This window comes from Taudactylus pleione, unplaced genomic scaffold, assembly GCF_031769625.1.
Source record: "Taudactylus pleione unplaced genomic scaffold, aTauple2 ptg000154l, whole genome shotgun sequence".
NCBI lineage: Eukaryota > Metazoa > Chordata > Amphibia > Anura > Myobatrachidae > Taudactylus > Taudactylus pleione.
Window position 1 is genome coordinate 5983531 of NW_028284556.1, and position 26187 is coordinate 6009717.

General features: G+C 43.9%; 1 protein-coding gene across 1 annotated transcript in view; it reads left to right on the forward strand.

Annotated features, from left to right (window-relative positions):
* Positions 1–26187, forward strand: part of SMYD3 (SET and MYND domain containing 3) — a 1005705-nt gene that overhangs the window by 767414 nt on the left and 212104 nt on the right. Inside the window, exon 9 of the mRNA XM_088474473.1 lies at positions 24205–24292. Within this exon, the coding sequence (XP_088330599.1) occupies positions 24205–24292 (88 nt within the window). The remainder of the gene's footprint in view (positions 1–24204; positions 24293–26187) is intronic.

Below are 26187 nucleotides of genomic sequence, written 5' to 3' on the forward strand. Positions count from 1 at the left end.
CAGACCTCCAAGGCGACCATTATTGGGAACAGTTCTAAGAGCAGCATATCTCTTGTCAAACCTGCACGAATCCACTCCTCCGGCCAAGTTGCGACGCACCAGGATCCCCTCAGGTAGCAACCGAACCCCGAAGATCCTGCTGCATCGGTGAAAAGCTGCAAATCGACATTGCCCACCAGAGGGGATAACCATATCCTGATCCCATTAAAATCTGCCAAAAAGGAAACCCAAACTTCCAGGTCTCTCTTTATTTCTGACGATAAACGGATCAAATGGTGAGGTTTGGAAACCCCCGCTGTGGCCCTCTCTAGCTTTCTGCAAAATACCCTCCCCATCGATATAACTCTACAGGCAAAGTTCATACAACCCAACAGTGATTGGGCCTGCCTGAGCGAAATTTTGCGCGCAACCAAACACTCTGAAATGGAATCTCGCAATTTGTCAATTTTATCGCGCGGCAGCCGACAGGATCCAGCCAAGGTATCAATCTCGATACCTAAAAATGACAAACACGAGAGGGGTCCCTCTGTCTTTTCGTCTGCCACAGGTACTCCAAAATGAAAAAACAGCGCTCTCATGGAACCAAGTAACTCGTTACAATGCTCTGACCCAGCGGGCCCCACGCAGAGGAAGTCATCGAGATAGTGCGCTATCCCATGACCCCCACAAGAAAACTCTACGCACCAATGAAGGAAAGTGCTAAATTTTTCAAAGTATGCGCAGGAAATCGAACACCCCATAGGCAAGCACTTGTCTATGAAGTATTCCCCCCCAATGCGAAAACCCATGAACCTAAACGATTCGGGGTGCAAAGGAAGCAAACGAAAAGCTGACTCCACATCCATCCTAGCCATGAGGGCCCCGCGTCCATATGCCCTAACGATACTGAGAGCATCATCAAAAGACTGATACCTCACTGAACAGAATTCAGGAGGTATAGCGTCATTAACGGAGGACCCCAATGGATAAGACAGATGCTGGATCAGCCAAAATTTTCCTGGAGTTTTCTTAGGCACCACCCCCACTGGGGAAAGAATCAGATTCCCCATTGGAGGATGCGCAAATGGACCCACCATACGTCCTAACTGAACCTCTTTCTCGACTTTTAACTGAAGAACGTCAGGAAAAAGTCGAGCTGATTGTAAATTTCTCGGGGAACCGACTCGAACTTCCCCTATAACTGGTAAACGAAAACCCAACTTGAACCCGAAAAACAAAAACTTAGCGTCCTGCCTATTAGGGTACCACCCTAGCCACCTGGACATAGCATCCAAACGGATAGGGGTTGGTGCCCTATTTAGCGCCTGCGCTACCTCCCGCTTTGGGAATAGCTCCTCCTCCCGACTTGGATCCCTGTTGGGCTGACAACCTGAAACAATTAGAGGCGGGGTGCGATCCATTGCAACGCAAGCAAAGGTGTCGAAAACGACACCGTTGGCCCTGGGAACAGGAGGCATTATTAAAGGCAAAACATTTACCTTTAAAAGGTGTCTGCGCAGAAAGCCGACCGGGGCCCGTCTGTCGACGCCCCGGGGAGGGATCAGAACTCGGGCGCCACACCCCAGACCCCCCCTTATGAGTATCCCCGCCTACCCGAGAATCCTCCACTCCACCTTTTGGTGGTTGCGTGACGTCAAGCCACACTTCCACGTCCTTGCACCCAAAATCTAAGCGCTTGGATCCGTCCTGCTTGCGCCTAAATTCCTCATCATATGTTCTCCAGGCGCTGCCCCTGGATTTACGCTGCATCCCATGAATCAGGTGGATATACCTTATTACGTTCAGGTGCTCCCCTGGGCGATCTTTCAAGTAGCATGCTGCGAATACGCAAAACCCAGCAAGCCAGTTATCATAGGAACGAAAAGCTTCCAACCCCACCCCGCCTTTAAGCTTAGCTGCCTTGAAATTTTTTTTGGCTTGCTCAGTTAAAATGAACATGTCCACATAATCGCCCTTCCTGATTTTTTTCTTGCAACAATCGCGCAGACCCCGCAATACTGCTGTATTGTCGCAATGCACCACACCTGGTTGATGCTGACGCTTCTTGGACTTCCGCGCGCTACTACTCTGACGCTGCCGCTTAGCCCGCTTATCCCGCCTATCCGCCTCCTTGCGCGCATATTTAGCAGCCCTCTTCCGCGCCTTTTTCGCACTGCTGACAGAAGAAGCCAGAGAAGAAGAGGTCGACGACAAGTCAGAGACAGAGGAAGAAGAGGAGGCAGAGTCAGCAACATCATCATCTTCTGAGATCTCACCTGACGATCCGGACTGCTCCCTCCCGGACACGACCGATGATGAAGCCTCCTCAACGCTGAAATCCTGTTCCATAGCTTCGCCCTCAGCAGTATCTGAAACAGACGATGAAGCCGCCCCCTGGGCCGAAACCCTGGGCACGGTCGACACAGCAGGAGAAGACACAGCCGCACCAGCCCCAGACGCCTCTGGTCTTGCCAACTGAGCCGCAGCGGAGCCCATAGCCCTGCAAGCCTGCATGAACTGATCTACCGCTGGCCCTAGAGTAGCAGAAATTGAACGCTGCCTCTGATCCACCCTTTCACTATCTGCTTGGCTAGGAGCCAATGCCGCAACCATGGGAGCAAAAGCAGATGTCATTGATGACATCATGGCCGCAAAAGCTGCAGGGTCAAAGGACTGACTTGCACCCCCACTAGGGACCTGAGTATCCACATAGCCAGAAGCTGCTGCCCCAGACATGGCCCTGTCTGCTGATTGCTGACTAGCCTGCCAATCATCCTCCATATTAAGTGCAAGCCCCGCCCCCCTTTCATCAGCTCTCCCTGTCCTAAAATGGCTGCCTGCCTCCCTGACTGACAAAGCCCCTAATGTGCTGCCAGGGCTGTCCATCTCCCCCACCTCGACATTCCCCACTTCATTAACTGTGGGGGAGTCCCCCCTGCCCCTCCGGGCACTAACAGGGCTATTAGCAGCCCTCCTTGCGGTGCGCGTGTGCGCCTGTGACCTTTGAACCCGCGGGGGGCGAGCGCTCACCGCCCTAATCGCGGCAGCTCTGCCCTCCCGCGGGCTCACTAACTGCCTCTCGCGGCTGCTCAGAGCAGCCGCGCCTTCCCCCCGCCGGCGGCTGTGTCCAGCCGCCCTGACAGCACCTGCTTGACGGCCGCCCATGACGCCGCGGGGCCGCGCGACTCGCGCTAGCCCCTTCAGCTCCCTCTTGAGAGGCAGGAGCCTCCCCAGAACTCCCTGGGCCTTCTTCCTGTGCCCGGTAACGGGTGGGGATCCGCGATGAGCGGTGCGGGCGGGGCATGCTACCAATTTGGGGGGGGGTCACAGTCCTTATAAGGGTTAGGAGGATTGTTAGAAAATGCAGAGCGCAAAGGTGGGGGAGGGCAGAGAGAGAGAGGGATAGATGAAGAAGGTGAAGAACAAAGATAAGAAGAGGAAAGAAAAACAGAAGGATGGCTATGAAGAAAATATAACAGAGCTCAGGTAAGAGCACTTACCCATTCCCAAGACAGGAACAAAAGAGGCTGACTCCGCCTCCAACAATCTCTAATATCCCTGCTATAACCTACAACCCTAAAAACCCATTGGCCCTAATTATCACATGATTCCTCACACTGGTCTGCCCCCAGCCTAGGAAGTTTAACCCTCTCCACTCCTATACAGTCATTTCGTTTATCTTATATACCTTAGTTTCAAAATAATATCATATGGTTCTGGTTTGCAGTTTTTGTTTTCTATGAAGAGATTATTGCAAGTCACATAAAATCATGTCATGTGGATTTTCTGTTGAGAAACTATTGACCAGAGTATGATAAGTAGTAAAGCTCACATAAAGGGCCGTATTCAATTAGAAGCAAAAAGCGGAGATCCACGGAAATGTATAGCCGATCTCGGCCTTTCGTATGGCGGAAACTTCTCTACGTATTCAATTCCATCCGCTTTTCGCGTACACGGAATTCAATACAATGTAATAGGCGAAAAAGATTTGCCTCTGAATAGCAGGAGAAAAGAAGTGCATTTTTTTTATTTTGGGGTGCAAAGGTGAGGAAACCACTCAGAACCCTTGGGACAGCCCCCCAGAGGACAACTGTGTCAAAAAATCCTGAAAAAAACTTAAAACACTCCAAAAAAGTACTTTCATTTTGGGGGTGACAAAGTAAAAAGTGGTGGGACAAGCATAAAAACTAGCAAAATAAACTTTTGGGGGCTCTGCAAGGATGGGTCAGGTGTTTTATGATTGCAGGTGCATGCAACAGATGCGTTTTTCACGTTTTTTTTAAGTTCACATTAGAGACTTTAAAATATGCTAGCACCCATTTTCAAGTACCCCAAATTTGACAGGACTACTTATTTTCACCAAAAATACTGCTTAATGCCATTCTTTACTACTTGTGCAGAGACGGTAATAAGGAGCTATTGAAACAACTTAAGTACCCCAAATAGCTTTATTCGGGCACATCTACATTGATCCCCAATGTCAGTGCATCTTTTCGGGGGGTTCAGGCTGATTTCCCCTTTTCTGGCAGCACTTTCCGCCTGTTCCGACTTCGCGGCTTGCCGTTTTCGCGTTGTTTGTAATTGAATAGGGCGAATAGCTGGGGCTCGCACAATAAGTTTCCTCGTCCAAAACACGCGATGTAGTTGGAAAGTCGGGCAGGCAAAACTTTATCACAGATTTGAAACTAATTGAATACCGTCCAAAGCCTGTAAATTGCTTATATTTACACCAAACCTCTGCAGTAATTAATACTCGCTAATGAGGAAATACTTAGCAGTGCATTTTTTCAATCATAACTGAGGAGTTTTAACCAGACAAATTAGTTATCATATTATTGAGTGCAATCAGGGCTGTGTTTAGGGTTGATGCCACCATGTACAAGATGCTGCAGCATGAATTAATGACCATTCAAAACCCACATGCTTGTGTTCCTCTGTCCAACACACCATCCTCTAGTATTGTTCGTAATATGATCATGCTACTCACTGCATACCCATTCAGTGTGCAGTCCTAGTAAGGGAATGAGACTGGTGTATTCCAGTGTGTGGCAAGCGCTGGGCATGACCTTACATGTGGCCACACATTCATATTATGGGGGGTATTCATTTTGAGGCGAAAAGTCCGTTATCACATCATTTTTGCATGTTTCAATTATCCCCATATTCAATTTCAAAGACTTTTCGTTGGTGTGAAAAGTTTTTGTTAAAAAACAGAGAGATAACTTTTCACCATGTTTTACATGGGGAAAAAAAGTGCAGAATTGGGGTTTAGGGGTGCAGGCTTAAAAAAAAAATAGCCTGCACCCCTGGGAGACTCCCCTAAAAGTATTGTATTGTGTGTCAAAAAAATAAAAAAAAAAGACTTCAAGACCCTTCAAAAAAGATACTTTAATTTTGGGGAAAAACAAAAATTGGGGGGAGCAAACTTCTAAACTAGCAGAATTAATTCAGGGAGGGTTCCCAAATAAGCGGCAGGTGTTTTCTTCATTGTGGGTGGTAGTGGCAGGTGCATTTTTTAAGAATTTTAATACTTCATTTAAGGGACTTAAAAATATGCTTACACCTATTTTCATGTACCCCAAATTTGATGGGCATAGTTATTTTGCCCCAAAAGATAAGCTAAGCGCTATTCTTCACCCCTTCTTGAATTCCGCATTTATGCATCTGCTGCGGCTATTTAAAAACACCGACTCCCTTCAGCAGGCAAAAAGGGGGGTACCCATAGTCATCCCACATGTCTGGACATCATTAGGGGAGGTGCCAGGAACATTTCCCTTAAATTCCCAGATTTTTTCTATACTTACCTTTCCGCCGGACCCCCGATTCCGCAGCATCTGGAATTGAATACAGGGATAAGTGGACATGAGCCCAATACTTTATCCCCTGCCAAACCTCCGATGTGAAGTGAAAAGTCCGGCATGCGAAAAGTCCGGACAAATTGACAGGGCTGTAGCTAGGGTAGTGCGGCCGGTGCCATCGCACAGGGCACCACAGGTCGGGGGCGCTGTTTGGGCCTGTCACTTTTCCTGTTTATTATCATTCTTGCTTGTAGCTTCCTCTTATTTCATCCCCAGCATCTCCTGGCCTCTCCTATATCTTCCCTGGCCCTTCCCCATGAAGCCATGGCTCTTTTTTGGGTTCATTATGTCCCTTTGAAAAATGAGGGAGGCGCCAATGGCACAGGGCACCAAAAAGTCTAGTTACAGCTCTGCAAATTGAATACACCCTTATATGTGCCTTCTTGTCCCAATTCTCATCAGAGCATATGTTACAGTGTATGCCACTAGACTTGTGCATTGTTTAACAAATTGTAGGGCATTATTGCCAAAATTGAGGCTGTTAATTCTAATACAGTTTTGTAGGCACTGTAGCAACCACTTACCATTGCAAAGTCTGTGAAATAGAAAAGTCACTTTTTATGATTTTGATGCATTTAAAGAAAGGTTACCAATTTCATTTTTGCATTGGGGTCTAGCAGATCTAAGGCCAGATATGAAAGTGAATTCTTCAATAATATAACGTTTATTAATTATTGAAATGTATGTTTCCACAAATATCCATGACTTGCACATATATAATTAATTTAAATGATAGAAGACCTTGCCTAAGGGACAGATGGAGTTTTCATTCCCTTATAAGTCAGTATTTTTTCCCCATCTTGGTTAATAATGAGTCCTATTCCCAATTTCTGTACATTTCTGCTATATTATCTGTTTTGATATGGATATGTTTGTATTATACTGCTTCTGTACATCTGTTTATTTGAAACCTTTAATAAAAACAGAATGCACAAAAAAAAATAATGAGTCCTATTCCTGTAGCAGGAATAGCAGATGCACCCTTACCTACTTCTCAGATGTGTCCTCATTGGTTCATGCCATTAATTGTGTCATCTCCTCCCTGCCCTTATAGTGTTTACTGAAGTGGACACAGCCTGAAGTTGTTTGCATTATTGTAGCAGGTCCCCATCTTTTTTGCTGGCAGTCAGACACCCTTACAGGAGAGCCTGGGATGTCTTACCCTAGGTCAAATTGTAATGTTCTTTTCAGTATTGAAATATGGACTTTTATCTTTTAAAAAATCTGCAGCCAAAAAACATGAAATCCTGGTATGTGTTTAGAATTAAGGAGAGTTGGCAACTCTACAGCCTTTATCTGTGTAAATAGCACTTATTGGTCTCATGTGTGTAGCATCAGTTGCCAATTTGATAAATTACACAGATGTTAAGGCTCCCATACATCAGAGATTGATTTCAGCAATTTGCAATCGATTGTGTATAAAATCTTAACCTTTTTCAATCGATTGCAGATTGCAGAATTGCCACCATCGATTGAAAAATGGAAAGATTTTTATACACAATCGATTGCAAATTGCACGATTGGTGCAATCAATCTCTGATGTATGGGGGCCTTTACTTGGCTGAATTCATATAAAGCCATTCTAAACTTTACCAGAGGAGTGCAACTTGCACATGGGGGCTAATACTGAATCAGACCTACTCAGCATTGAAAATAGGTTGTAGACATATGCGCTCATGCAGATTAGCATGAGTCAGTTATGTTGCATTCTGCCAGTGATATGTGATGGGGTGGCAAGGGATTGACTAATACCCCTTTTACACCGGAGCTAAAACCCGGGTTTTTGAAGGGTTAACCAGGGCAGCTCCCTGGTGTAAAAGGGGAGAGAGTTGGATCGCCGGGTCGAGTGACCTGGCAATCCAACCCAGGTAACTAGCAGGGTTTAACACGGGCGTAGCCCGTGAAACCCTGCTGTGAGAACAGTGCACTCCGGGTCACGATGACCTGGAGTGCGCTGCTAGCCGGCCGATTGGTCCGGCTTCAGTGGCGCTTGGAGATGACGTCCTCTTCAAGCGACCACTTTCACTCCGCAAAAGCTGGGTCTATGCAGACCCGACTGCAATGTGAGCCGCGCTGACTCGGGAATATCCCGAGTCGGCAAAATTCCGGGTCTGATCCGGATAGGAACTTTGTTCCAACTCCGGGTCAGACCCGGAATTTAGGTGGAAAAGGGGTATAATATAGACTGAGTAAATGTGGACAGATGCAGACAAGCAACGAGAAACAGATACACCTATCAAAGCCATATCATTTTCAGGTTCTTGAGGGCAGTTGCAAATGAATGCATATCATGCATATATTATGTTTTGTGTGCACATTTTAGCATGTTTTTTATGTTATTTTGAAGCCTTATAGCAAATGCGTATTCTACAAGCAAAACAAATGGTTAAAACAGTGGATATGTATATGATGTTTACCTAATGTAAACCTGGCATATATGCTACCAGTGGGTTGGGTACGGGTTCCCAAAGGTCAGAATACCGATAGCGACATCCCATCAGTAAGAATCTTGACCCAATTAGGTAAGTAGGGAAATCTCCCTCTCACCTGCAGCTCTATAGCGCATGTGCACCGCATTAGTACACTATGGAGAGGGACTAGAGGCAGCGTGGAAAGCACTGGGCATGTCCCTAACATGACAAAAACAGGGGGACATGTTGTGAGGCCACACCCCATTCCACAGCTCCCCTACTCCCCAATGTATTCACCTTGCAAAGATTATTATACAAACTTTGCTCCCACCGAGCACTATTTGGCTGATCTCTGCAGTCTCCCCTGCGCTCTGCATGTGTGAAGAGGGGAGGGGTAATGCACCATGGGGGTGGTTGGTAAATGTTTATTTCTGACCGGTATTGGGGGTAAAAAAGTCATCAGTTAGGTGGCTAAAACTGATACAGCTCTAATCTTTCTTTAATTGACATGCAAATGTGCATTAATTCATAGCACTAAAACTGACAACAATCTTTTATTGATCAAATGCAAGTTGTGGTAATGAATCTTAACTGTTTGATGTTTTTAACTGCACATTTCTACTGTTCCCCGATGTTAGTAATTACAGTGAATTGAGTCATTGAGACATACTGTAATAAGCACTTTTGTGGAACCGTCCTCATCCCTAGCTGAAATTCGGGGAGATTATAGTTTCTAGCCATACTAATCCTCTTAAGGACATTTAAAAGTTCTAAGAAATTCTTTTCCACAGGTTCACAGCATGTTGGTATATATACTATTAATTTCCTAATTACTATATGCTGAACATAAAGGAGTTTGCTGTTTTATTCATATATTATGTTTTAGTCTTGAATTTGTTTTAATTTAGAGACATAAAATTTGCTTTCAGAACTTGATCAGCTCTAGAGGATTATTTCTCATATACAAATAGCATAGGTAGTGTCCATTTGCAAAATAAATTAAATAATTGAAAATATTATTTTCCATCCATATCACAACAATCCATCTGTGTGTTTCATGGAGATCTAAAAGAATATCAGTTTATTGGAGTTATGTTATCCAGATGGGGTAGGTACTGTGTAAATTAATATTGGAAGTATTGTTGTAACTCAGTGCTTTACCTATATTTTATGGCTCCCTACAAAGTGTCTTCTTGCAGTCAGTATTTCGTCATGCACTTTTAAATTTATTAAAATATAATATGTAACATAAGGTATCAAATTATTTTCTTTGCAGGTATACAATAACAATATCTATGCGAGTGCTCCCTATTACTGGCCGGCTTTTGGTTGTTAAAGTGAATCACCACATAACATAACAGGACAAGTATCTTGTGACAAAAAATGACAAGGAACGTTGTGAATCGTAGTAAGGGAGAAAGGGATTAGGGGGGGTGTCACGACCAGGGTTTCTCGGCATGCCGGCTGGCAGGTATTACTTGTGAGGACGCTATGGCGAGGGGCGTCTGGTGGTGGCGCTGGTATCTGGTGGGGTGCATTGGCTGCGCGTAGTCCTGTGCGGGCATACTGTCAGTCTGGTCTGGTTAGGCCTGGTGGTGCTTCCCTTCCGCTCTGGCATGGGCGCCGCCATCTTGCCTCCGGTCATGTGACCTAGTCTCCCTATCCTGGTGTGTCACATGCTCTCTCTGGCCTGTCACAGTGCAGCACTGGGTATTTAAGGGAGTGCCGAGCTTCCTCTCATTGCAAGTGCAACGTGTTTCTCAGCGAGAGCTCCAGTGCTCATTCACCTGTCTGTTGGGATCATTACCTAGCCTGCTACACCCTGCCTGTTCCAGCCCCACTGGCTCCTGCCTCCTCCTTTGCCTCTCCCTTGCCTGAGCACCTGTGTCAGCTGTTACCCTGCACCTTGTCTCCACTTGCAGTTTCCCTGGACATTATTTCTCAGTCTGCAATTCACTTCAGTCTGCAACTCATTTCAGCCTGCAATTCTTTTCCGCCTCACAAACCCTGGAATATTGGACTACCTTCTGTTATCACTACCTGGACTTTTTCCCATTGCTTCACTACAGTTTCCCAAGTGCACTTTAGTGCTATACCTGGACTTTTTGTTTTAACACACTCATTCAGTTAAGCCACTCATTAAAAACTTCACATTTATTTCTAAATCTGCTTCAGTGTCTGCTCCTTTTACCACCACGGCCCACAACAAAACCAGAACCTCACAGGGGGATGCAGATGATTGCAAGGATGTCCTGCTACTTGTAGAAATGTATATGGGTTGATTAGTTGGTCCGGTCTCTTTGTGTTAAGTGACCGTTCAAAAAGTACATACTGGTCCTGTTAGCACTTGGTGGTGGATTGTGGTTTGCTGGGTGATAGGGAGCTCCCTGTTGATAGTCTTCTTAATGGTTCCTTAGCTAATCAGCGGTAATGTAATTTGAATATTGCTATGTCCGGCAGCCTAGACCCTTCGGTACTTACCCTTCCTCGCCGGGCGGGATATTAGTCTCTTTGTACTGGGGTCTGCGGCGGTTCCTTGCTGATGCTGTGTTGGTGGTTTTCTTAGCAGTCTCTACCCATACTGCCTCAGTATGCTGGGTTCATGAACAGTGTCTTCGAGTCTGCGGCGGCCCCCGGCTAACGCAATCGCGGCTTCTCTCAGCTCCTGGATCCTGCACCGCCTCCATGCACCTACATCCTCCGTGTGTCCCAGTTCACAGATAGTCGTTCTGGAACTCTGGTGCTGATTGTATATGTGTGGCATGTACCAACGCATTTCGGCTTTGTAAAGCCTTTTTCAAGGTGTGTGGTCTGCTGCTTTAGCGATCTCTTCTAAATACTTCCTGGGTTTAATTGTTTCCATTTTTTCATTTGATTTCTCCTGAGGGTGTGGTTCGGATAAGTTGATTTGACTGTTTTGCATAGGGATAATTGGTGAGGGTGACACATTAGGGATAAAGGGATATATGCTGGTTAAACTGGTATTGATTTTAGTATAATTAATAGAATCAGTATTTGTAACATTTAACATGGGTGTATATTATATAAATGAATAATTTGTTGTTTAATATAGATACTACTTATTAATTGTCTAGATCAATATTTTCGTAATGAAGATAGTGTTTGTTTGTATATATTAACTATTTGTTTGCTGAGTGTTGCATATTGGAATTTATTACACAAAATGTGATGTTTATTCACATTGTGTTGTGTCTGTGTGTCTCTACTTGCTAGCATGTGTTTACCTATGTTTCATTTAGAACAGGGTTATTAATTTGACAGACTTACAGACTAACTTTTATTTATTTTGCAATAAATGAGGTTTTTAAAGTATATTATTGTATTTCCATGTCTGTATTGAGACCACTAGGTCTAAGTGTGCCTAATGTCATTATCCATTTTATTTCTGTTTTGTTTATTTTTTTGTTCTGATCTCCTCCTCTCCAATTGGGTTCTATTTTTTTCAATTGCTGTGAATGTGAGTTTACTCGAATCTTGGTTGTGTTGTTGTTTAAAGTGTTGTGAGACGCTTATGCATCTCAAAACCATTAATGATATTTCTCCTATGTTCTCCGATCCTCTGATTTAATTGTCTGATTGTCTTGCCCACATACTGTTTCCCTTTGTATCACATGTCATAAATTGTTGTATCTGATACATTTTTTATGTTGTGTTTGAGGAGAATGTTGTCGTAGGTTTTGTTGTTTTGTTTCCTATGGTGAGACAGTTTTTACACTTTCCACAATGGAAGAATCCTTTGGTTTTGCGTGAAGTGATGATTGATGTTTGTTGGCAATTCTTTGGTTTAATGTGGTTATGTGCAAGTTGTTTTTTGTTGTCTGGGGCTTTTTTGAAAACTATTGTTGGTCTTGGTGGAAGGATGTTTTTGAGTGTTTCCTCCTTCAAATTATATGTTCCAATGTTTATTCAGGATTTTTTTAATATTGTTTGAGGCTGTGTTGTATTCTGTTATGAAGTACACTGATTTATGTTTCTTTTCAGTCTTGTTCTTGTCCTTGTATTGTAGGAGTGTTTTTCTTTCTTTATTCAGGGCTCTATGAGTTCCTCTTTGTATTTCTTTTCCAGGAGTTGTTTTTTGAGTGTTTCTGGTTGTTGTTTGAAATTGTCTACAGTTGTACAATTTCTTCTAATGCAGGCATACTGGCCCTTTGGAATACTTTCAAGCCACTGTGGGTGATGCCCACTTGTGGCCAGGATGAAACTATTCACGTCCACATTTTTGTAGTGAGTTTTGGTTTGTATCTGTCACAAGCCAATGCTGTGTGGGGTGAACGCCGGACAAGCATTCGCTGAAGTCTCCTCCTTCCTAATTTTAGGATTTGTGGTTAGCAGCATATTGTTTGCAGTTCCAGTCTGGGTTGCTGCTCAGCCTCTCCACTAATTACTGCCTGTCTGTGTGCACACTGATTCTCCTGTATGAACACAGCCCATGTGCTCTATAATCTGTCATTAGGGAGACTTGCTCTGGTTGGGCCCTGTTTCTGTTAAATTCCAACCAGCCTTTCACTCCTTGTCGATAGCGTTTCACGTGTTTCCGGTTTCTGTTGGTCTCCTTTACACAGTCGAGTTCCAGTATCCAGCCAGCTCCTGCCATTTGTGTGAGGTCGATGCATCAGAAGATCCTGTCACAGAAGGATATTAGAGATGGCAAGCTTCACCCATGCGCCTTCTTTTCCCGGAAATTTGATTCAGCAGAGAGGAGCTATGACGTGGGCAACCGGGAGCTTCTGGCCATCAAATGGGTCTTTGAGGACTGGAGACACTGGTTAGAGGGTGCTAATCATGTGGTAACCGTTCTCACGGACCATAAGATTCTAGCCTACATAGAGATGGCAAAAAGACTGAATGCAACACAGGCCCACTGGGCCTTGTTCTTTACAGTAATACCAAACATGACATGTCTACTATGTTCTAAACCTTAGATCTTATTTAAGTACATATTACATAATAATTTTTAGTCAATAATATCCTTAATAACACTGGTTAGTAACTATTGTGAATGGGAACCATCTTGCACATATGCGTCCGCATATGTGCGTCTGTGTGTTGTAATAACAACTATATACAAATGAGCGTCCAAGTGTAAGTATTGTGCGTACGCATCTGAGCATCTGTGTATAGAAATATATATACATTTATATGTGTGTGCGTTATGCGCATCAGTGTGTGTGTTGTGCATACGCAGTTTAGCACATCAGATTGTGCTATGCAAAGTAGCGTCGTGGAAACTCATCGTCAGACCATCGACGACCAGATCATCAGATAATAATTGTGTGTGATCATAACCAATTATTTGACTTCGACACTCTAATACAGGGGGTCATCCTGGCATCGCCAGAACTCTGGATCTGATGTCCCGTTCTGTCTGGTGGCAGTCCATGTCGCTGGACACTCGGCAATCCATCTTGGCATGTGATGTCTGCTCGAGAAATAAGACTCTCTGGACCGCTCCTCAAGGGTTGCTGTGTCCTCTACCTATGCCCTCTAAGCCATGGTCCCATATTGCTATGGACTTTGTTGTCGACCTACCGGTGTCTTCACGTTGTTCTGTCATCTGGACTGTCGTAGATCGGTTCTCCAAAATGGTGCCCTTGGGCAAGTTACCATCTGCTAAGGAGTTGTCAACACTATTTCTCCACCATGTTTTCAGGCTCCATGGACTTCCAGTAGACATTATCTCAGATCATGGTACGCAGTTCGTTGCCTGGTTTTGGAGATGCTTCTGTGCCAATCTGGGCATCAACGTCAGCCTGTCCTCAGGCTACCATCCACAGCCCAGTGGTCAGATGGAGCGGGCTATCAGTCTTTGGAACAGTTCCTCCACTGCTTCGTTTCCAAATGTCAAGATGATTGGGTTCCACTTCTGCCCTTTGCAAAATTTGCATGCAACAACTTGTGTCATTCTGCTTCCTCCATCTCTCCATTTTATTGCACCTATGGAATACATCCTAGGAGTAATTCATTCGAGTCTTCAGCTGCTGGAACTCATGTCTCATCTTCCGTGTCATGGCTATGGTCAGTTTGGAAGAAGGTACACCATGCTCTCCTTCAAGCATCTGGGCGATCCAAGGCACGGGCAGACAAAAGTCGGAGACCTTGTAATTTCAGAGTCGGTGATCTGGTATGGCTGTCTTCCAGGAACATAAATTTGGGCAGAAGTTGGGGCCAAAGTTCATCGGGCCATTTCGCATCATTGCCCAGATCAATCCCATAGTCTTCAGGCTGCAGTTACCGAAGACCCTTAAAATCAACAGCACATTTCATTGTTCTCTCCTCAAACCAGTGTTCTTTTCCTCCAGGTTAACTTCTAGACATCCAGTCAGACCTCCACCAGTTCTCATCCAGGGGCGCCAAGAGTTTGTGGTGGAAAAGATTCTGGACTCTAGATTTTCTCGTTGACAACTTCAGTTCCTGGTCCACTGGAAAGGGTATGGACCAGAGGAGCATTCTTGGTTCCAGAAAGATCTCTGCATGCTCCCACCTTGCAGAGATTCTTTGAGAACTTTTTGAACAAACAAGGCTCTAGGGGCTCCTTAACCCCTCGTCAAGGGGGGCTACTGTCACAAGCCAATGCTGTGTGGGGTGAATGCCAGACAAGCGTTCGCTGAAGTCTCCTCCTTCCTCCTGTTAGGATTTGTGTTTAGCAGCATATTGTTTGCAGTTCCAGTCTGGGTTGCTGCTCAGCCTCTGCACTAATTACTGCCTGTCTGTGTGCACTATCAGGTGCACACTGATTGATTCTCCTGTCTGAACACAGCCCAGGTGCTCAATAATCTGTCATTAGGGAGACTTGCTCTGGTTGGGCCCTGTTTCTGTTAAATTCCAGCCAGCCTTTCACTCCTTGCCGGTGATAGCGTTTCACGTGTTTCCAGTTTCAGTTGGTCTCCTGTTCACAGTCGAGTTCCAGTATTCAGCCAGCTCCATTGCTCCTGACGTTTATGCCATCTAGGCGGCACAGTCCACATCTGCCTTAGCTGCAGTTTGTGTCATCTTGGTGGCAAGGTCTCCATTCCTGCCTTTGGTGTTTGTGTCATCTAGGTGACACAGACCGCACTCAGAGTCCAGAGTGCGCAATCCTGTGTACAACCACTTGTGTCATCCTGGCGGCATTAAGCGCACCTGGGCGTTCCGAATACGCAATCCTGTGTACAACCGCTTGTGTCATCCCGGCGGCATTAAGCACACCTGGGTGTCCTGAGTATGCAATCCTGTGTACAACCGCTTGTGTCATCCCGGCGGCATTAAGCACACCTGGGCGTTCCGAGTACGCAATCCAGTGTACAACCGCTAGTGTCATTCCGGCGACATTGGCACACCACAACATCTCCTAGCCAAATTTTCCTGCTCTCAAGGCAGCAACTCAGCCCAGCGGCTGCTGCCGGCCCAGAGGGCTGCATCTCAACTTATAGGCCCACAGGCCTCATCCAGCCCAGAGGTTACTACTGGCCCAAAGGCCACATCCCAACTTATAGGGCCACAGGCCTCATCTAGCCCAGAGGCTGCTACTGGCCCAAAGGCCGCATCTCAACTATTAGGCCTACAGGCCTCATCCAGCCCAAAGGCTGCTACCGGCCCAAAGGCCGCATCACCACTTACTGGCCCACAGGGACTGCTACCGGCCCAAAGGCTGCGCCTCAACTATTGGCTCTCAAGCCACTTTTGGAGCTACCTCCTTCAGCCCTTCAGGCATCCACCTGACCACATCCAGCCAAGATATTCCAGCCCTCAAGGCTGAGCAGGACTATTCATTTTGGCTACCACTGAGCCATAACAGTACCGCCCCTTCTTGTATGTTTATTTCAAGGTCTAACAAATGAACTGCTGTTTTGCTATATTGTTTGGTGAATTACAGGTTTCATGTATTATTGTTAATACAAGAAATTAAATCTTTCAGTGTTTGTTTGCTTCCTTCCCAGATGAACAGAACATCATCAATATAGCATTTCCAGAGGACCAAGTTCACCCCAAAGTCATTGTTGTTCCAAACCTCCTCATGTTCCCAGTGGCTCATGAAGAGGTTGGCGTAACTTGGGGCGGACTTGGTCCCCATCGCCGTGCCTTGTTGCTGCAAGTAGAAGTTGTCCTCAAACCATACATAGTTGTGATTGAGAATGAATGTTATGGCTTGTAGCAGAAATTCAGTTTGCCCTGGTTCCATGTTTGTGTCTTCGTCTAAATAGTATTTGATGCTGTTGATTACTTGTTTGTGATTATTAACCATATAAAATGCAGTGACATCACATGTCACCAGCCAGCTGTTATCATTCCAGGTCACCTCATTCAGTGCTTGTATTGTTTGAGTTGTGTCTTTCAGATGTGATGGTTGTTGGACGACATATTTTTGCAGAAAATAGTCTATGTACTGTGATAAACTGGCTGTCATGGAGTCTATTCCTGAGATGATTGGTTGTCCAGGTGGGTTTTTCTTGTTCTTATGTATTTTTGGTAGTTGATAAAATACTGGGATGACTGGGTGTTTGTTATATATGAAATCCATTTCCTGTCAATGATACCCTCTTCTGCCCCCTTGTTTAGTATCTGGAGTAGTTCCTTATTGAAAGATCCTGTTGGGTCCTTGTTTAGTACTTTGTATGTTGATTGATCGCTTAAAATGCGTGTGGCTTCTTTAATGTATTGTTGTTTATCCATGACTATGATTCCCATCCCCCTTTGTCTGCCGGTTTCACTATAATTTCTTTGTTTCATTGTAATTCTTTTAAGGCTGTGGCTTCTTGTTTGTTGATGTTCTGAACTCCTGAGTACCTCTGTGTTTTCAGCTGTATATCATCTATAACCATTTTTTCGAATATGGTGATGAACTCTCCTTTTACAATACTTCTAATATTACTCATTATTGAGGGTGATTACCTCCTGTACCCACCGCTGCTCCCGTCACAAGAGTGATAGGCCTTCTTGAGCGCTAAAACACACACAAAAAATGTTCAATCACAGTGTAAATTAAGATTAGTAGAATGATACGCATTAAAACCCTTCGGAATATTCTGGTGTTTACCTAGCTTAGATAAATTGCCTATGTAGATGTGTGCATTTTTTTTTTGCAATTTATGCCTACGTTTTTGGTCTAAGTTACATTCAGCTCAGCATAGATCTCAAAATCCAAATGTAAAAGTGAAGCAGAAGTCACTAAAGACTATGGTGTCAACCTTCACCATGTTCTGCTCCTCTGGAGTCTACAGTCACAGGAAGAAAAGACTTATTGGAGGATGACAGATTTAATCTGTGAGTTCTATCAAGTTACTGGACCTAGCTTTTATCAAACTAAACTATATTTGCTGTATACTATACAAGGGCATAAGCCTCGCTCAGAAGCTTAAAAGAAAGCTAAGCTTCAGGGGCATATCAACAGGGCTGTAACTAGGGGTCTCTGAGTGTGGCCGCCATCCCAGGCACGAGGCCAAAGGAGTGGCAATGTTGCTACCACTTGGCACCTGTATTTGGCATGAAGGGTGTCTGGAATGCACCCTGCTAATCTGTAGAGAGCTGCCCTGCACGTCTCATGATGTTATATGTGCAGGGTGCAGGGCCGGCCCGGGGTGTGTTATTACTCTGCATATCACAAACCAGAAGCCAGCTAATTAGCTTTCCCTTATCTACCTATGTAATGGATTCCAACACGTGAATGCTTAATCTAAACAAAATATGTAGGGCTTACTATAACTATAATCACTAGTATAGCACTGATCAATAATACTACAAATGCAAAGCTAAAGCTATATTTACAGTACTGGGAGCCAAAACTACTCCTTCCATCATTGATATTCTTTCTGCCTCTAGGCCACGTCCTTATATCACAATATAGACATATAACAGCACTTGGGACAGAACACAATACCTTTGCATTCTTATATCAGCCTCCTCCTTCACAGGCATTTTCTACTAGGGGCTAGAAAGGAAGCACAAGATCTTTGATCAGGCTCGGCAGCCATGATGCAGGGCTTTTTATCAAGGTATTTGGCTGACAAGGCTGTCTCTGGCCCTCCATGAGGCTAACTATAACTGGGGGACCTTAAGCTAAGCAAACCTGGTAAAAGATCCTTCTAAAGCCCTCTTGTCTTCATTGCCATATTCAGACACATTGAAAGAGCATATATTTGGGGACGCATTATGGTTCATTTCAGATATCACCAGCTATATACTTCTGCTAATTAGGGCAATCTGATTCATGGGTTCCTCTCAGCTGTTCAGATATCTCTACTTTTTTGACAGATGTTACATGATGGCTAAAAACATAAATTATACCATCAGTATAATATATCAGAGGATTTTGAGGAATAATAATCTTAATTAGTTCATTTGAAAATAATGTATTTAATTTGACCAAAAAATGACATTGATGGAAACTGACATCTGTCACCTAACTTGTGCTGAATATTTGCTGGGAAAATGAAAAAATATTGTTTGTTTCAGCTTAATCTGTCATTTAATAGCCTCCATTTTTTTCTAGCATGTGCTATGGCAAATTAAGAATGAACACGGTAAAAATGTTCTCACACATTATAATAAAGTGTTTAATTAGCTGATTGTTATTCTTTCACTATCTTAACCAGGCATAGGGAACCCTTGGCACTAGTGCCACAAGCTGGCACATGAGGATAATTTGAGTGGCACTTCATTCACTGCGCTGCTTCTCCTCGTTCTCACAGAGGAAATCTTTTTGGAGCACTAAACCCTCTCCAAACCACAGAACGTAGTGAAGCCTGGGCCTCTGGTGAGTGAACTAAGGAAGGACAGGGAAGCTAATAACGATTTCAGTACTCGTCTATTACCTTTGTAAATGTTTGTATGTTGTAATGGTGGTGGCACTTCGGACATTGTTTGGGGTTGTAATATTGAATGTCTGGCAGCCAAAGAGAAAAAAGATTGCCTATGCTTGGTCTTAACCATGCTCAAGAAGATCTACATCGTTTCATCTGTGGCTTAGTGTATAAAGATGTTTATATACATAATGTGCTGATCTGGATGTATTTTCCTTCCTCCATATAAAAGCAGAACTGTTTGTCACATGCCAGTACCCACTTTTCACTTACTGGACCCGGTGTCTGGAGCACCATCTTTTCCTGTTCTCCTCTGTCCCTGCTCTGCTTCCCAATAGCTGACATGTGGTGCTGCCGGTAATGTCACATTAGTGGCAGTTTCCAATTAGTCTCACCTATTTAATCCGAACTCTGAGTTCAGTACCAGAGTATCAGGTCTTCCTGCCTATAGCATTCCCACATTTCTTATGCAGTTGCTGACAGTTCCTGTGTTGTCTGGGTAATAACTAGAGCTTGGATTTTGACTTTCCTTTTTGGGTTTTGATTCACCAGCTGAATTCCCATCTGTACACTCCCTGCTTAATCTGACTACTCTTCTGGTTTCTGATTTGATGCCTCATTGTCGGCTTGTGTACCAGATCCTAGCTCACCTACCAAAACTTTTACTTCCTGTCTTGAAACTCTGCATACAGAAGTTACCAGCTTGTCACTCCAAGTTGCAGAGAAAGATGCTATGACCTGTGGCACACCCAGCACCAAAGCCCAAACTTTATTATGGGTTCCTATGTGTAAATTGGCAGTTCACTAAACCCTGTGCCTACGCTCTGTCACTGCTTTCTGTATCAGGCTAATAAGGAAAGAGATATATCCAGTTATTTAAGTGACACTGTTTAACTTGGTACCCATCTTTGTAAGTGGGTGAATTTACACTATCACTTCTAGGGGTATTCCCACTGAGATCACCACAAAGGTCCTTAGGCAGGAAGGAGAGTCCCAGAATCCCTTCAAAGTCCTAAAGGGCTATCAATCTGTCACTGGCATCTAATATGTATGGTTATATATGATGTAACATTAAAGTTTAACAATTTACATTTTTGCAAGATTCAAATGTTTAAGTTAGAAGATTTCCTAATGTGAGTTAAAATTTATGATGAAGCTTCTGCCTCCCTTGTTTAACCAGAAGACTGTCTTTCCTGTTTTCAATTACCCCTTACTGCCAAAGTACTTGCTTCTGTACATCATTTACATGGCCTATATAACTGTATTCTGGAGTCAGGACAGGATGGGAACCGTCTGTTAGGAAATTTTTATTATGAACCTACTAAAAAGAAAATTATTTTATAACATTACAGGGCTAATTCTGAGTTGCGATCAAAGCAAAAATAGAAAGTGCATGAAGCATAAATACTTGATGCTTTTGCATGTAGCACATGCTGGACAACTGAGTTTTTATACTGGAATTTAGAGTGTGAGTTTGCTCCCAGTCCCTACAGTATTTCTTTTACATGTTGTCTTGTCACAAAACTGAAGTCCTTTCATGTCTCCAAGCTGTATACAGACCGAGACGCATGTGTACTTTGTTTATTAAAAAAATAATTATGAGATCCATCTGCATTCATAATTGCGTGCAATTCTGATTTAAGCTGGGCATCCACTATACAATTTTGTGTCAGATATCTGTCCAATCTGGCTGGTTGGAACGAACACTTGGTAATGTATGGGAGCAAATGGCAATCGACCAAAAATGGTTGTTCAGACAAATTGGTTAAAAAACACAAATTTAACCAATTTGAACAAATTTATGTGTCCTTTTTTCAGTGTTTAAAACCATTTGATCGACTGTCATTTGCTCCCATACATTACCAGGTTTTCATTCCAACCAGCCAAATTGGACAGATATCTGACAGAAAATTGTATAGTGGATGTCCAGCTTTAGGCTCATAATCTGTAAAAATTGTATTATTTCCCAAAATGCTTTTCTTGTGGGTCTTAAAAAGTAAATCACAAATCAAAATGTTCTTAGTGGCAAAAAAAATTAAATATACAGTAGTTGTGTATAGAATACTTTTAGTCATTAAGGGCTCAGGGATAGTGGTTACCTCTGTATTTAAATCTATGCAATTAGTGTGGTTTCTTTTGTACTTTATGGAGATAAAATAGTCCAGATAAATTTAGTTTAGTTTTGATTGCATTCCATTTTCTGTAAAACTTGCTGTACAGTAATTTGTAAATGTGCGCTGTTAGGAGGAATTGTACCATTTAGAATGGCCACACACTGAGATCTCTCATTTTCCAAATTACAGGGCTTTTTCTTCACTTAAGTGTGATGAGTTAGTATAACAACCATTCATTTGAATTACAGTAACTTGATTTAAGCACCAATCAGTACCTTTGAAGGTAGCTATCATTGAAGTCTACAAGGAGAAAACTAATCACAGATGAAGACCAGGATTGGTCGAAATCTGAATACATTGCAGCATTGTTTGTCTATATTCTAAAGGTGTAATATACTAATAAGCAAATATAATCACCATTATACTGTAAGCATCATACATTTTCTAAACACAGAGCTCAATTTGCTTTAGTAATTTACCCTTAGAAACTGTGCTTCACGCGTGCAATTAATTCTTTGTCAATGTACTTCCACATATGTTGTTTGTTCTGGGCAAAAATACTGTATGGTGCAACATTAGTTATATTGATGTTTAGTTGATTTTTACATTAACTTGTAAGGTGCAGTGTGTATGATATGCTCTTGTACACCTTGCCTCAGAGGGCTAGCTTCATGGGCCAGTATACTGTACCATACCATACATGGTAGTGGTCAATATGAATACTTTATAAGCAGAGAGAAAGAAAGGGTTTCTGCACTATTCTTCCATTATTTCTTATATAACTCATTTTCTTAGAACTGATTAAGGGCTCTATTTGTTCTTTTCACTGTAGAAAGAGCTTTTCTAAATGTATTTTTAGGTTAACACCAGTAAAATCAGATTCCTCTGGTGCTCAGTGAGTGCTAGTTGTCCCTGTCCTTATAGACCTCTATGGTGACAGAGGCTTGCCACAATTTACTAAGCAATGACAAGCGAAAATGACATTATCCTTTATCTGGCAATAGGGACGTGCAAAGCTGTAAAGGCTTTGATTCATCACCAGCGGCTCAGACTTCTGCTACGGTGTGCAGTCGTGCGAGGTATATGCCAGGGAACCAAAAGGAGCCCCAGATTGGTAAATTATGGCATTAACAAATCAGTATTGCTGCGATAAGCAGCAGTACAGATTTGTAGTTAGCATTGAGAATTAATAAATAAGCCCCTCAGTTAATTCATCCTATTTAACAAGCATGGTAATTGCTTTTGAAGACTGTGGGCCATGCATTGTATATACACGCCAGTTTGTTAAAAGCAGAGAATGTAATTACATAGGTTTTAACAAAATATGCATTGTCCAATTTATAAGGTATCTCTTATTATTTGGTCCTAACTCTTATTATTTGTCCCTAACTTTTAACTCTCATTTGGGGGCAAAATTCATCAGTGATAAATGGCCCGGTAACAATGCGGAAACATTAGTTTCCGCATGTTTTAGTTACCGGCCATTCATCATCAGGTGTCCGATAGGACCATCTGATATTCAGCAAAGTCCGAAAACTGAAAATGTGCTCGCTCTGAATCAGGGCCGGTAATTTTTTTTTTATAGAACTGCCTCCTGGCCGCTCGCATAGCTGTGGCCGATCACCCACAGCTATAGCGAGCGGCCAGGAAGATGGTCGCGATGGTCAAGACCATCACAATCATCGGGCTTGCGACGAGACCCTTGTTGTAGGGTCTCGTTGCCGCAAGCCCCAGAGAGATTTCGGCTCTAACAGAGCCGGAATCTCTCCACTGACATCACTTGTGATGTCGTGGGGCCGGCCCCAAACGGTAGGCGTTCACATGGGAACAATGCGGAAACATTAGTTTCCGCCCCTGGAGCTGGTGCAGCATTGCAGCTGCACCAGCTCCAGGGGCGTAGGGAGTGGAGATGTCTAAGTTGATTTAGGTAAGTGGTTTTTTTTTAAATTATTATTAATATGTGTGACTACTGGTGGTACTACAAGGGGGGCACTACAACTGGGGGTCCTACAAGGGGGACAACTACTACTGGGGTCACTACAAGGGGGGGCACTACAACTGGGGGGACTACTACTGGGGGCACTACAAGGGGGGACTACTATTAGGGGCACTACAAGGGGGGACTACTACTAGGAGCACTACAAGGGGAGGGGACTACTAGGGGCACTACAAGGGAAGGGGACTACTACTAGGGGCACTACAAGGGGAGGGGACTACTACTAGGGGCACTGCATATGTGGGAGGGGACTACCACTGGGGGGGCACTGCATCGGGGGACCACTACTGGGGGCTCTATATAAAGGCCAATACTGGGGGTACTGCATAGGGGGGGACTACAACTGGGGCCACTATTTAATAGGCACTGCATAAGGGTTACCACTTGGGGGCACTGCATGGGGGGACTGCTACTGGGGGCACTATATAATTGGCACTGCATAGGGGGTACCACTACTGGGGGCACTGCATAGGGGGTACCACTGCTGGGGGCACTATATAAGGGGTTTACTACTGGGGGCACAAGGGACACTGCACAGGGTGGACCACTACTGGGGGCACTGTATAAGGGGCACTGCATATGGGCACCATGTCCGGGGGCTGCCCCTTATCTGTATGTTTACTTTACATTAATCCCATATGGACCCGCCTCCTCCCTGGAACACTTGAGGGGGGGCGCGCCGTAGCACGCACGTGCTCCGGGCACCCTGGCTACACGCTACTCCTCTGACCAGCTCACAGGCTATTACATTAAGCCTGATGTAACATTATTATAATACATAATCCATCTCATGTTTATTTTATTCTGTTGAATCAATTCAAAAGCAGTCAGAAAATGAAGCAAGAGATGAAGATAAAAGATTGTCGGGTGTGGGGGTTAGTGTATGAATTGTCTCGTACTGTATTTGAACTGAAAAAAAAAAGTAGAAAACATATATTATCTCTACATTCCCAAAGGACTAATGCAAAGACTACAAGCATGTATGGAACTCCTTTCAGTTTGTGCCAATAACCATGCTTGTTCTTATAATATATGTTTGTGTTGGAGCAGGATGAAGACATGCTGGCTGGGCATGAGGAGGCTTCAAAGGAGATGGAACGTTCACTTACAGCACTGGAGAAGCTGCGTTCCCAGGACAGTATCCTTTCCATATAAACCTGTAGGGGTGTTAGATAACAATAGTCATGTGCAATGAATCTCCTTTTTGCTGTAGATCAGTATCATCTCATCATACAGAGCATCATTTATAAAATTAGCTTGGCTGACTTAATTGTGCGATTAGGAGGTTTAGCTTTTGCCAGTATTGAACAGGTGCAAAAATGTCCCATCATGTTGGCCATCAGCAGTGCTATCAAGTCACTTATGATTGGTTGTTTGTGTGTATTTATAATATCTAATTCCTTAGCATCCTAGCTATACAATTACTTATTTATCATGTCCATTTGAACAACTACAGGTTTTTTAATCACTTAACTGACGAATTCTTTTTCCAAAAACCGCTCCAAAATTGTTGGTTTCTTTTATGATTGAATTAGGTCACGAACATAATTTTAAACTTATCCATCACTATTTTATTTGAAATTTTTTTTTTTTAACACACAGTATAACATAAAAATAGCAATTTTTATGTTATACTGTAGTGATGGCCATTGATGGCTGTAGCATCGATGGTTCAACCATCGTTAGAAGCCATCAATTGTTTCGCGATTGGTCGAGATCTGTGTAGACCACAACTGCCGATGTTTCCTAAACATCGATTGAGGGTTACCATTGATGGTGCAACATTGATGGCCACCAGCAATGGCAAACCACTTGTGTTCAGCCAGACCATCGATGGTCGGTTGCCATCCCTAATCAGAGGCTCTGCGATATCCATCGATATATATATATATATATGTATATATATGTATATCGAACATATATATATATATCTATATATAACTGCTGCTTACACACATACGTGTATATATATATATATACACACACACACACATATATATATATATTATGCACATAACATATGTATGTGTATATATATATATACATACATATGTGTGTATATATATATATATACACATATGTGTATATATATATATTTTATTTTTACAACTTTTTATATATATATATATATATATATATATATATATATATATTGTCCGATCACTGTGGCCAGCAGTGACCGGGGCACTTGGGGAGGCGGAGCTGAGACTGGAAAAGAGTGGGCGGGTGCGGCGGGGGACATGGCAGCAGCCGTGGCTATTAGAGCTGCTGTTGCAGCTCCTACACAGTGATTCAATGATCACTGTGACTGTATTCCGGAGCCGCAGCGTGTGGGTGTCCCGCTAGCGGTCCGGAGACATAGCAGCGGTGGCGGCTACCAGAGCCGCCACTGCTACTGCTGGTACACAGTGATCTCACTGATCACTGTTCCGGAGCCGCAGCGGGTGGGTGTCCCGCTAGCGGCCCGGAGACGTAGCAGCGGTCGCGGCTACCAGAGCCGCCGCTGCTGCTGCTCGTCCACAGTGATCTCACTGATCACTGTGTTCCGGAGCCGCAGCGGTGGGTGTCCCGCTAGCGGCCCGGAGACATAGCAGCGGTCCCGGCTACCAGAGCCGTTGCTACTGCTTCTGACGGTCCGGCTACCCGATCACTGATCGGGTCACAGCAGGAGCCGCGGCTACATGAGCCGTGGCTGCTGCTTCTAGGGGGGTGCCGCTGGGGCCCGATCACTGTGGCCAGCAGTGATCTGGACACAAAGGAGGGGGAAACACAAGTGTAGAGGGACCAGCAGGTGAGGTCCCTCTGAGGTGGGCGGCTGCTGGAAGTTAACTTCCAGCAAGCCGCCCACTGTGTGTTTCTGACTGGTCGTATCAGATACGACCGTGTCAGGGAAAGCCCACTCTGGTATGGTCGTATCTGATACGACCGTGCCAGGCAAGTGGTTAAGTGAGTCATTAATGTTGTGTGTCGCATTTGATATGGAAAATGTGATTTAGCATTTATTAATTACAGTCTTTTTTGCCGACATCACTG